At 45.2% G+C, this 13,553-nt stretch overlaps 1 protein-coding gene across 2 annotated transcripts in view; it reads right to left on the bottom strand.

The window, feature by feature from the left end:
• The window catches only part of HIP1 (huntingtin interacting protein 1), a 70,037-nt gene extending 60,354 nt beyond the window's left edge, over positions 1-9,683 (bottom strand). The window contains exon 1 of one of the 2 annotated variants that reach the window (XM_081843076.1): positions 9,518-9,683. Coding sequence is in view for 1 of the 2 variants with exons in the window: in XM_081843073.1 (XP_081699199.1) it covers positions 9,514-9,564 (51 nt within the window). In the remaining variant the exon portion in view is untranslated. Of the gene's footprint in view, positions 1-9,513 lie in introns of both variants that reach the window. The other variant, XM_081843073.1, reaches the window with a different exon arrangement.
• Positions 9,684-13,553: the final 3,870 nt, after the last annotated feature.

Below are 13,553 nucleotides of genomic sequence, written 5' to 3'. Positions count from 1 at the left end.
CTTGCACCTCTGTCAACCAATGTCGTCTTCTTCTTTGGCGATCACTTGTAGCCGAGTAAGATTGTCTTCCATGAACTCAGTCTTAACAGTGAGTCCGTAAGTGATTGTGGAGGCCAATTCTAGATCCACACATCCTTCCACAGTGGGGACACGTTTCTGGGTGGGAGTTGATCATGGTGAGGGTTTGCCAAGCGTGCCTTCCTCTTAGCATGTTTCTCCCTTTTGTCCTCAGTTTGAGCATCTCCAAAGTCCATGACACCTTTGGTAAAGGTTGTTCTCCAACTGGAGCACTAGCAAGCCAGTGTTTCCTAATTGTCAGTGTTTATACTACATTTTAAAAGATTTGCCTTACCTCTTTTGTTGACCACCATCATTATGCTTTTCATTTTTAAGTTCGGAATAGAGTAGTTGCTTTGGAAGATGATAATCAAGTACCCAAACACGACCAGTTCCTACCATCCAGCAATCTCTGAAGACAGTACCCAGTACTGGAAGCAGAACAGGGAGTAACTAAAGAGATTAATTCAACACTTTAATACCAAGTGAACAATGAAGTTCACATGCACATCTGTGGCTCCCAATTCCCTAGGATACTGCAAGGTGACATATTTGATCCATTAAATGCACCCGGCTTCATTCACCATATTTCTTCAACACCAATTTGTGCAATGGAAAGCAGGAAAGCATGCATATCCTGAGATTAAGGAATAGGGCTTCACAGGCTTAGGAAACAGCCTCAATTTACTGAACATACTGTATTTTTCGCCCCATAGGGCACACCGGCCCATAGGACACACCTAGTTTTTTGGGGGGGAAATAAAGAAAAAAATATTTTCCCCCAGGTGCGGGGCTGGGGCGGGGGAAGCCCAAGCTTCCCCCGACCCCAGCCCCCAGAACAGGCTGCTATCCGCAAGCCGTGGGAGAGCTGTGCAACTTCGCGCAGCTCTCCCACGGCTAGCGAAGAGCCGTGCGAAGCCCGAAGCCTGGGGCGTGCTGAGAGCAGTGCCCCCCAAGCTTCTGGGTGCAGGCAAGCTCTCTGCTAGCCGCAGGAGAGCTGCGCGAAGTCGCGCAGCTCTCCCACGGCTAGCGGATAGCTTCCTGAAGCCTGCATTTGCCCCATAGGACGCACACACATTTCCCCTTCATTTTTGGAGGGGAAAAAGTGCGTCCTATAGGGCGAAAAATACGGTACCCTGAAGGATGTTACAATGAAGTGCTTTTACAAAAATATGCATGTACAAATGGGAAGGTTTCTAATGGTGTCAAGATATGACAGCCAAAGTGCAACCTCCACATCAAGAGAGAATGCTCTCACCATGTTGCCCTCTTTGTGAGCTTCCACCAAGCATCTAACTGGTTACAAATAAAGTACATAATGCACAGCTGGATGGATATCTGATCTGAGCCTGCAGGGCAATTTTTATGGTCCATAATCTCATAGATCAAATTGCTTGGCCTGGCAAGAATAGTCAGATTTGTGGGGGACTCTTCCCATGAAATTAAGCATAGGTATTTAGCACCTTATGCCAGATCCACACAGCTCTTTAGAGCAGGGGTGAGGAACCTCAAGACTAGGAGCCACATGCAGTCCTTCAGACCCCCTCTATCTGGCCCTCAGAACTTGCCAACGGTCACACTTCACACCAAGTGATTTTGTCTGGGTGGAATGTATCACTGAATTTTGATAGTGCCTCAGGCTTGCCTAGATGGAGAATACAGAGGGATGTGTGTAGAAGCTAGTTTACTGTACAAAGGGAACTTTTACATTCATTTGCCTCTGGCTCCACCCACCACTGGCATGTGGCCAGAAGGGAAAGTGGCCCACAGGTTAAAAAAGGCTCCCCACACCAGTTTAAGATGGTAAAGACTGATAAACTAATCCTGCAGTAGCTGAACTGAAAAAATGGGCATGCTTCTGGCTTCTTCCCATGTTATCACCTGCCAATGACAAAAGCACTTGCTTTTTTTGGTCTGTCTGTACTGATGTCAATTCTTTAAATAGCTGTTCAGAACAGAGATATATTTTTATATATAGCAACACTGCGGCAATTTCAGAGAACCCAGTTTCCTGTGTACAAATTTAACTGCTTAGCAAAACTGGTGGATGGCTCAAATTTCAAAAAGGAGTAAAGAGCAGGTGGTTTGGGGTTTTAATGCTTTTATTAGTAAGTCAGTATTTAGATAAAACTAACAAATCCTGTTTAATCCATGCATGGCCTTTGCAGTGCTGAATTGGCAAGGGGCTCATACAAGGCACGAGCCAGGAATAATGCGCATAAGAGCAAATAAGAAGCAACGAGCAACCAGCTCTCCAGGACATTATTAGAAGTATCTATTGGGTAAAACCAACTAAGTTCTAAGACCCACTGAAATGAATGGACATGACTAAATTTGGTCCACTAAATTAGACCTACTCACGAGTAGAATTTCGTTTGATACAATGCACTGTGTCTGAAGGAAAATGAACATTTCCCACTACCATTCAGCTTTGCTCATGTTACCTGTGGAAAGCAAACTTACTTAAGCGTTTTGATTTCTATTGTGATACAACAGGGCAGGAAAGATTCCTTCGTTCAGTTTGCCTTGTTTGTATGTGTGGGATTTTCCTTCTTCCATATAGTGTCTGTCCCACCCCACACCGAGATCACACAAGTGCTATGGTCTTTGCAGAATGACTTAAAACAGATATGATGCCCAATAACTTGCTGTGCTTTTAATTTCCATTTGTATCTGAAATCCTTTCCCTCTCCTAGTACATCTCTTCAAATACTGGCAAACAACTTCTTCTTCTTCTTCTTTTAAACATATACATTATAGCACCTTCTAAAGAGAACCAGTTTTCCATCACCTTTCCAGGTTTCCCAGGGATCAGCATGAAATGATGTGCCTCAAGCATCCACAAGCAAGCCACCTTGTCCTCAAGCCTTTCCCCTACCAATTAACCCACATAAGACAAGTGTCAGTTTGTGCATGGGGACTCTACATGCCTGCCCGCTCAGTGGCTTATTATACACTACCTTCAGCAAGGACGCTACGTCTGGGCAGCCAAATGACACAGATATACACAAAAGCAGCACAACCATCCCCAGCAACAACATTCCAATTGCCAGACTATTCTTGAGAGAGTTGCCTTGCCTCGCCTCGGTAAAGTCTGAGTGACAGCAGCCACACAACAGCATGTCAACTGTAGGGCACACTGAGCAAATCTGCTTTAAGTTCCCTTCCCCTGAGTTACTTGGAATAAACAGCCACTGCTCAAGACCAGTCAATTTTCTGCCCATTTCCAGAAGAGCCAAACTTGCCCTAACCCATGTCTGCTCTTCACTAATACACTTTTTAGTCAGAGTGATGGTGATGCAAATGCCTGTTAGGTGTGCCACCACCACCATTGCCATGGCCTACTTTTCTAGCAGGCTTTTGGGTGAGGGGAGCAGTGGCGGACGTAACTTATAAATAGTTTGACACTGCTGTTTTTATTATGAGTTTTATAATAAAGCCAGTGTGGGAGCCAGTGTGGTGTAGTGGTTAAGAGCGGTAGTCTCCTAATCTGGGGAACCGGGTTTGCGTCTCCGCTCCTCCACATGCAGCTGCTGGGTGACCTTGGGCCAGTCACACTTCTCTGAAGTCTCTCAGCCCCACTCACCTCACAGAGTGTTTGTTGTGGGGGAGGAAGGGAAAGGAGAATGTTAGCCGCTTTGAGACTCCTGAAGGGGAGTGAAAGGCGGGATATCAAATCCAAACTCTTCTTCTTCTTCTTCTTAAATAATTGTTTGAAGTTATTGTGTTATTAGGTTGAAAACTACCCTGTGACCTTTTGGCAAAGGGTGGTATACAAATTTCTTAATAAAATAAAAGTCTTGTTTATTTCTTTCAGCTATTTTTTAACAGCTTAATCATCAAAGTTTCAAAGCAGTGTATCCAGACAATGAATGAAGCAGGTTACTCATGGGTCTTTTAGTTCACATGTGTGCACAATTGGCTCTTTCCTTCTATATGCCATGTGTTTCCTGCAAGAGAACAGTATTTAATATTTCATCAAGTCCTTTTGTTAGCTGGATAGGAAGGGGCATGCAATGCTTTTACACCTGAAACAGGGAGTTTCAGATAAGCTAATGTGACATTTTCTGGATAAAAGCCACATCTGCCTTTGTATGTCTAAGCACTGGTCTCCCAGGTGCATTTATCCATTCTCACTGGTGAACAGATTTCCTAGCATTTAGGGAGTCTCTTCACTGCTTGTGCTTTGCATCTACCCCCATCCCCACATGTCCTTTGCAATCCTGTTCCATCTTCCTGTCACCTTGTTTCTCGTCCTCAGCGTTTCATATACAGTTCCTGCCATGCTAGGTAGAAATTCAGTTGTCCCATGGCATGGATCATTCACTGGTTCACAGGCATTGCACTACTCATTGCTTCCTGTGGGCAGATGTGGTAGGTGAGCTGGACAAAATCAGGACACAGAAGCCAAGCTGGGCACTTTGCCTGTTATTTAACCTTCCAAGGGCTGCATGGTCTATCTACATCTACCAATTGGCAGGCACCCTGGTAAAAAAGGAGAATGTTTTGCAGGTGTCAGGATTAATCACATGCTGCAGGGCACATGCCTTGAATATGTGGGACTTCCAGCTAACTCTCTTTCCCAGTCATCACTGCACTCAGTATTATAAATATACTGCTGTCTAGCTATAGGAACCAAGTGTCAGAAAACAGAAAATGAAGAAACAGCAAACAACCAAGAACCTACTGATACACCTTACAATAACTTTGGTCAGCCTCTTATTTGCAGGTGCAGTGTTTGTACTAATTTCTAGGAAGGCAGACAGTTTCTGCAGTTTTCCGTAGCTGATTTCCTCCACGTGATAGCTGAAGATGGAATGTGAAGCTATGCAAAGGAAGAAAAGCAAGCCACACAGTTGCATCTCTTTTGGCTGAGCCTCTTTCATTTAACAGAAAGCCCATTAGGACTTGGCATACCACCCAGAATTGGAGGGGGCAGGGGGAGAAGAGATCTGTGCGAAAAAGGGCAATATGGATTTCATAACTATTATAGTCTTTTCAGGAGATAACTCCAAATACTCTCTTACCTAAAGGAAGGAAAAGAATAGCAACTACACAAAGCCCTTTCCCTCACCTTCACACCACAGCCTAATAACCTTTCACTTTCCACTGGGAAGCAGCAAGATCACTTTCAATTTTCTGCCTAGCTGCTGTCTTCTCTCTAGTCTCTGTTAGTTTGTCACCTTTAGCTGGAGGCCATCTGTGGACTGAAGCTGGTCTTCCTTTATCTACCTCCCCACAACCATTATTTATTTGCTCTGTAAGCATTTGCCTGCTGCTGACACAGAACACTAAATAAAGAGATAAAGCAAAGTGCAATAAGCAATGCAACAAATATATGCACTTCCCTTGTGGAAAATGTCAAATCCCCAGATTGTAAAAATGGGAAGTTGGACTTACTGTGAATTTCCTTTCTTTTCATCCTTGTAGGAGGCCAGAAAGCAAGGGTTTTAAAGGTGTTTTCTTTTGCTAGGAAGCCCTAAAAAGTCTTCCCCTTTTCTTTCTTTTTTTAGACTAGTCAAGATGGCTCAGAAATGTGTTTAACCTCAAACATATTGCAACAAAAGCATATCATACACCAAAATGCTCAGAAAGACGAGCCGTATCACAAACAAAAAGTCTCCCAGATTTGTCCCCTGCTCCCGCGAGAAAGGAAGATCCTTGCTGGATCAGACTAAATGCTCATCTATGTATTCTCACTGTAACTTTGGATACTCTTTGAGGTTAACTACAAAGTGATATGCAGACCTTCACACAGACAGAGCTGCAGTTTCTATTTCCCTGGGCTGCTGTATTTTACAATGAGAACATTAATTTAATAAGATACAGTACCAATCTCCATCCCTTCCTTGTGTTGGGAGGGCTCTCTCCCTGAGATATCCAAGCAGCACAACAGTAAGTACTGTATTTCAGCACCCAGGCTTCCCTTCCTGAACCTAAGAATAGCCCTGCAGCTGATTTAGGCCAGTGGCCCAGCTAGTGCAGCATCCTGTTTTCACAGTAGTCAAGCCTGGAGAAGAGGAGGTTAAGGGGTGATATGATAGCCATGTTCAAATATATAAAAGGATGTCACATAGAGGAGGGAGAAAGGTTGTTTTCTGCTGCTCCAGAGAAGCGGACACGGAGCAATGGCTCCAAACTACAAGAAAGAAGATTCCACCTAAACATTAGGAAGAACTTCCTGACAGTAAGAGCTGTTTGACAGTGGAATTTGCTGCCAAGGAGTGTGGTGGAGTCTCCTTCTTTGGAGGTCTTTAAGCAGAGGCTTGACAACCATATGTCAGGAGTGCTCTGATGGTGTTTCCTGCTTGGCAGGGGGTTGGACTCGGTGGCCCTTGTGGTCTCTTCCAACTCTATGATTCTATGATTCTAAGCTATTTGTTCTCTCAAACCTTTCACTTCCATTTCACACCTTCATCTACAGAGCTGAGACTGACGTAGCTTAAAAGAGCATACAACTTGATATGCCTTGTAGAAGTTTGATCATGTTATCTAGGAATTAAAAAAACCCTATCCAACCCTGCCACCTCACATCCAGAACACTTCTTCCAGGTCCTCACAAGACTCTTTGTTTGCACTCCATTTAACATTTATGGTGTTATTTTGCAAAGCAAACCCAAATAATCTAACAAAACAAATCAATATCAGAACAGCTTATTGCTCAGAAGAAAATTTGGTTCCTGCTAGTATTGCCTCCTTTGGGGGGGGGGCAGCCTGTTTGAATTTTAAGGGTGCTAAACTCACATACTGGATAATTTTAAGTTAAATGGGGCACACATTGCAGTTTAGATGCTTGTATAATCTATTCAGACAGATAGTGTTGAGTTCAAGTATCACAGGGTGCCTTACGGTTTTGCTGAAAGGACATGTCTCCTTCTATCCCTTGCTCTTCTCCTTTTGGTTTGTTTTTATTTATTTATTTATTTACATTCGATTCTTATCTTATCTTGTTCAGATTAGGCTGCTCAGGGCAAACATGTAGTAAAACAGATCATTCTTAGTGCAACAGCAGCTGCAAGATGCAGCTACAAGGAAACTGATTAGCCTCTGGTTCACTTTGCCATGTCATGAAATCCCAATTGACACAGCAAAGAACTGCTCCCAGCTCTCTGCCAAACCAAGAAACAATGCACGGTACCCCTCCACAACCTAGAGAAGTAGAGAGCAAGTGACATTCTGAACTCCTATTGGTTTTTTATACAGCACAACAAAATCTCTGTCAGAAAGCTGCTAGTCTAATTATACTGTACAGTGGTACCTCGGGTTACATACGCTTCAGGTTACATACACTTCAGGTTACAGACTCTGCTAACCCAGAAATAGTGCTTCAGGTTAAGAACTTTGGTTCAGGATGAGAACAGAAATCGTGCTCTGGTGGCGCGGCAGCAGCGGGAGGCCCCACTAGTTAAAGTGGTGCTTCAGGTTAAGAACAGTTTCAGGTTAAGAACGGACCTCCGGAACAAATTAAGTACTTAACCTGAGGTACCACTGTATAAGCATTGGATTTTAAATGCCCATACTGGTCTATAGTGATTTCAGGGCTCCATATAAAGTACTGGTTTCACAATTCAGGTCCCAATGGTTTGGGACCAAATTACCTGAAGGACCATCTTCTTCCTTATGGACACGCCTATAGTTTTAACTTAGTTAAAACTTAGTTTAACTTAGTTTTAACTTAGCAAAATGTTGGCTATTCCAGCCAACTCCTAACCACCATTAGCCCAGGCAGCATAGCCAGAGGACAGGGATGATGGGTGCTGCACGTGGTGTGGTCCATCATGGGATCTCTATGGTTGTTTGCAGAGGAGTGAAAACATCTTTATGGAATTTGCTCCCACAAGGCACAGCAATAACCACCCACTTGGATGACTTTTAAAAAGAGGATTAGATATGTTCATGGAGAGGAAGCCTATCAACAGCTACTGGCAACAATGGCTATTTTCTATCTCTGCTAAAGGAAACTACCAATATGCTTCTGAATGCTAGTTGCTGTGATTCAGAAGTAAGGAAAGTGTTGTTACACTCAGTTCCTGCTTGTGGGTTTCGCATTGGAACACCTGGTTCACCTATGTGAGAACAGGATGCTGGACTAGACGGATTCCCTTTGGTCTGATCCAGTTGCAGAGCTCTTAGACAGGGGGCTGAGCCCTCCCCCCAAATGATGATCACATATGCAAAAAAAAATTACTGTTGGAAGTCAAGACTGATGGATGATCTGGATTTTGTTATGTTTTTACTTTGGTCAATTACAAGGGGGTTCAAGTGCAAGATTGTGATATTGTAAACACTGAACGTGACAACTTTTTTCTGTGGTTAGGCCACCTTCCTTTTTCTTTGCATTCTAACAGCACTCAAAAACTTCCTTTTTAAAATATATATATAAACAAGCTTTTGAATCTGTTCCTGTTTAAGGTATTGTTAGAGCTTACTTCCTCCTCTCCCCTTTTTCTTCTGCTATCAGTTTTAGTTTGGATTTTTTGTACTTGTGTTCTTAATGGGTGGATTAGGGTTACTGTTCCATTTCTTTTTCCTACTATCACTATTAAAAAGATCTACATGCCTGATTATTTATTTGCATTCCAACAGCACTTGCGGGGAGGGGGAAGTAAGTGTGTATGAAGTCATGTTATATATATACATATATATGGGTTGTTTTTATTTTATGCTTTGTTTTATTTTATGGGTTGTTTTTATTTTATGCTGGTTCTAATGCATGTGTTTGTTTGTTTATATATTCATTACATAGATTCTGCAGGATGCTGAATTTGCACCTCTTTCCCCCTGCTTCTGACACTTAAGGTGTATATTTTAAGGACCTACCCAACCGCTGTAATTTTAACTTCTTTTCAACAGTTTTTAGGAATGCATTTCAATTACTGTAACCCGCACTGGGACCTTTGGGCGTGGAGGAGTGCAGTAATAACAACAATTAAAAAAATATGGAAGGTCACTTTGTGTTACTTTGGTAAACGAAAAGCAGCTAATACACGCAATTGATAACTATAATAACAACAACTACTGCTTCTGCTGTGGAGGCAGAGCCTGGGCATTGTGGCTAGTAGCCTTTGGCAAGACCTTTCTTCCATGAACTTGCCCGAACTTCTTTTTAAAGCTGGCCAGTCACTGCCTCCTGTGGGAGAGAGTTCCAGAGTTTAACGCGGCACTGTGGAAATGACTTTTCTCTGCCCCGAATCCTCCACCCATTTCAGCTTCACTGGATACCCACCAGTTCCAGCGTTAAAAGTTTTAAGCTTCGAGTCACCTCGGCAAGCAGAAATAAAATAAAATATTAAAAAGGGGCGGCGGCCAATACCAGCAACATAAAGGACTGAGCTTGAGAAGGGTATTCGCCAGGGGAGCTCCTTGGGTCGGCGGCGGCGAGGCGACCACAGCCCCCCTGGCTCCGCTGCCCCTCTCCGCCCACCGACCCGCCCGCCCTGCCCCACGGGAGGGTACCTGCCCCCTCTCGAAGGCGTCCCGCTCGGCGGCCACGGCGGCGTCCACCATCCCGCCGATAACTCCGGGGGGCCTCAGGAAGCGGGCGGGCGACGCGCCTGAAGGAGCCCCCCGAGCGCCCCGCGGCGGCCTGGAAAGAAGCGAAGGAGGCCCCGGCCGCCTTTCTGACAGGAACGCCACTCGCCCCGCCCGTTGGTCCGCGGCGGCTGCCACTCACCGCCCGAGGCGCCGCGATTGGGCGTCCGCGACGAAAGGGGAGGGGCTTTCTTTCCCGCCCGTTTCCTTCTCTCGCAGAGGGAAAGGGAGCAGCCCCCGGGCGTCTCCGCGGCAGCCCCGCCTAAAGGAGGGAGAATTCAAGAAAATACCTCTGCGATTGGATGCTGCTCTAGGCTCCGCCCGTTTCCTTCACGTGCGCCGGCCACCGCCCTTCCACAAAGTTTGGGGCCTTCCGAACAGCCAGGACTGCGACTCCCATCGGCCACAGCTGCAGTTCCCCCCACCGCACTCGCTGGGGCTGATGGGAGTTGTAGTCCAAAACATCTGGAAGGCGGCTGGTTGCCTCCATGCAGAGATGGGGAGTGTGCGGACCTCCAGAGGTTGTTGCTGGGCTCAAACTCCCCTCAGCCCCAGGCAGCATGGTCCAGTGGTTAGGGATGGTGATGAGGGGACCTGTGGAGTCCAGAAACATCTGTGGAGCTACGACAGGTGGCCCATCTCGGCTGTGTTAATTATTATAATCCCATAATCGTTATTAATCCCATAATCATTATTAATAATACTGTGTTAATTCCCAATCCTCTTTTTAAGATGTGACCGGCTTCCACGATGACTCAGTGCAGGGAAATTCAAATAAATATTAATGCTATAATATGAAAATATGTTGCATTTCTTTCATGAAATTTAACTGCAAAAAAGGGGTTTACAAAAAAACCAGAATCATTAGGAAAATCAATTAAAACAGTCAGAAAATTAAAACCACAATAAACTAAAAACGCTTCAGCAGCAGCACCAGATTTAGGGCAGTGTGGGCAATTCTGCCCCCCCCCCCCCAGCACAGAGGTGTGAAGGCACAAAGTAATAATAATAGGAATAAAACTATATTTATACTTACTGAGAAGATGCATTTAAAAGCAACTGCACCAAAAGAAATGATTGTGGAAATAAGAAATATTGGGGGGGGGGCAGATTTTGTCCCATATCTCACCCCCCCAAAAAAGAAAGAAAGCAGAGAGAGCTTAGAAGGCTCCCACAACACACACTAGCATTATTATTATTATTATTATTATTATTAGTGTGTGTGTGTGTATATATAATTATAGTACAGCTGGCTGCTTTATAAAAATAGAAATAAGTACTGACTGACAGCTCCTAAGGCTTTTTGCAATCAAGCAGTGTACAGATTTTAGGAAATAATAAATAAATAAAACAAATTTATCATTTATTTATTTAGAGTACTGCATTTGCATCCCTCTCTTCAGCCAGAAGGCTCCCAGAATAGGTTATATGCAATCAATTAAAGCAAGGCTGGCTCTGCCCTCCGGCTCATAATCTAAAAAAGCACAAGGACAAGGAAGGAAGCAGGGGGAGGAATGAAACTCAGGCACCAATTCTTAAAACAGCTGTTCTTATACTGAGCAGCTGGCAGGGGCAGGAGATGCCTGATGGAGCTGGGCTTTTGGCAAAGGTGATGGAACCAAGCCTCCTGCTTCCCACCTCTCCCTCTCATGGCATAGCTGCCCCCAGCTGGCAGTTGAGGTCCGATGAAGCTGACTTGTCCCAGCACAGCTGACGCCTTTCTGTCAATGCTGCAACACCGTTCCTGGTGTGCAGGCCCACCAAAGCTTAACCCTCAACCTGCCCGGTGGAGACGCAGTGCATGGCATGAGGTGAAGCTGGAAGTGATACTGCCTTCCGCTCTCCCTCCCCTCCCTAATTGCAGCAAGCTCTATCTCCAGTTAGCAAAGAAGCATCGGATGAGAACCCCCCAAGGGTGGTGCCTTACCCCCTTCCCTGCTGCCACTTTGCTGCCTCGTCACCCCGTCCTTCTCTAATTCACTGTCTGGAAAGCTGCCCCCCCCTTCATTCGGGGTCTGTTCCAGATGGGGCTAATGGACTTGATGCAGCCGTAGCTGGCTCTCCACAAAGCAAAGGATGAATAATTGAACTGGTGCAAGCCCCCAGAGGAATGGGGGAGGTGGGCACACTCAGAATGGTAGGCCAAATCGCTTGGTGGCTGCCTGGGCAGCCCTGACCCCATAAGTCCTGGCATAGGACAACTCTACCTGTTCTAGATGGGACACCTTTGTAGGGCCACCCTATCCTCACAATCCTTCCAACCTCATAGAACGGTAGGGCTGGGAGGGACCAAATGAGTCATCTAGTCCAACCCCATGCAACATCTCCCCAAAACACGTTTATGAAGTGGCTGATGATGACGATAATAATAATAATAATAATAATAATAATAATAATAATAATAATTTATTATTTATACTCAGCCCATCTGGCTGGGTTTCCACTCTGGGTGGCTTCCAACAAAAGATTAAAAATAGATTAAAACATCAGTCATTAAAATCTTCCCTAAACAAGGATGACTTCTAAACATCAGATAGTTGTTTATTTCCTTGACATCTGATGGGAGGGCGTTCCACAGGGCGGGTGCCACTACCGAGAAGGCCCTCTGCCTGGTTCCCTGTAACTTGGCCTCTTGCAGTGAGGGAACTGCCAGAAGGCCCTCGGCACTGGATGTCAGTGTCCGGGCTGAATGATGGAGGTGGAGATGCTCCTTCAGGTATCCTGGACCAAGGCCGTTTAGGGCTTTAAAGGTCAGCACCAACACTGTGAATTGTGCTCGGAAACATACTGGGAGCCAATGTAGGTTTTTCAAGACCGGTGTTATGTGGTCTTGGCGGCCGCTCCCAGTCATCAGTTTAGCTGCCACTTTCTGGATTAGTTGTAGTTTCTGGGTCACCTTCAAAGATAGCCCCACGTAAACGCATTGCAGTAGCCCAAGCGGGAGATAACCAGAGCATGCACCACTCTTGCAAGACAGTCTGCAGGTAGGTAGGGTCTCAGCCTGCGTACCAGATGGAGCTGTTAGAAAGCTGCCCTGGACACAGAATTGACCTGTGCCTCCATGGACAGCTGTGAGTCCAAAATGACTCCCAGACTGCACACCTGGTCCTTCAGAGGCACAGTTGCCCCATTCAGGACCGGGGAGTCCACCATACCCGCCCGCCCCCTGTCCCCCAAGAACAGTACTTCTGTCTTGTCAGGATTCAACCTCAATCTGTTAGCCGCCATCCATCCTCCAACCGCCTTCTTGTGCAGAGGTTTGAAACACAGCTCAATCAGAAAACTTTTTAAAAGGACAAATTATATGTCGCTGAAGCCCACAAAAAGCAATGATGATTCCCAACCTTCTTCTGGCCCCTTGATTCCATGAACTCATTTCCAGTGCCCCTACTGTATAAAAAACATTATTCAGAATAGCAGTTTGCAGCAGATAATAACACAATAAAATGCAAAAAAGTTAACAATTAAGTACACGTTTATTCAAAACCCAAATAAAACTATGTCGTTTATTTAGGTAAACAATGCTGATGAACTTGAACCCTTTGCAGGAAAAAAGGAGATTATAGCCGTTGTAAGTAAATAAATTAAATGGAATAGATTTAATTTCACAGGCAAACTCAGGGAAGGGGGGGGGGCAGAAGGAGACACAAGCAGTGCCTGCAGGCTGCAGTTTGCCCCTGCAACTCACAGAGTTTTCCAATTCTCTGAAATCACAGAACATTTATTAATTCTGGGAGGTGGAGGAGGAGAGAGTGAAATGAAGGGAGGAGGTCTGTGGGCACAACCTTGTTTCTGCTGCCATCTGGTGTCCAGGTTGTGAAGGAGGACCTTGTGTTCCAAACACAGGAAGACTCTGAGATTGCCAATTGAGAATGGAAGCACAAGTCTGTGTCTTACTTAGCTACCTAGTCAAACCCAAGGGTGGGCTTAGAAGCAGCCACTCATTACCTCCCCTGGCAGGACGC

Source organism: Podarcis erhardii (assembly GCF_964252035.2).
Source record: "Podarcis erhardii genome assembly, chromosome: 16".
NCBI classification, from domain to species: domain Eukaryota; kingdom Metazoa; phylum Chordata; class Lepidosauria; order Squamata; family Lacertidae; genus Podarcis; species Podarcis erhardii.
The sequence above is the reverse complement of the archived record's forward strand: the minus strand, read 5'-3'. Positions and strand labels throughout refer to the sequence as shown.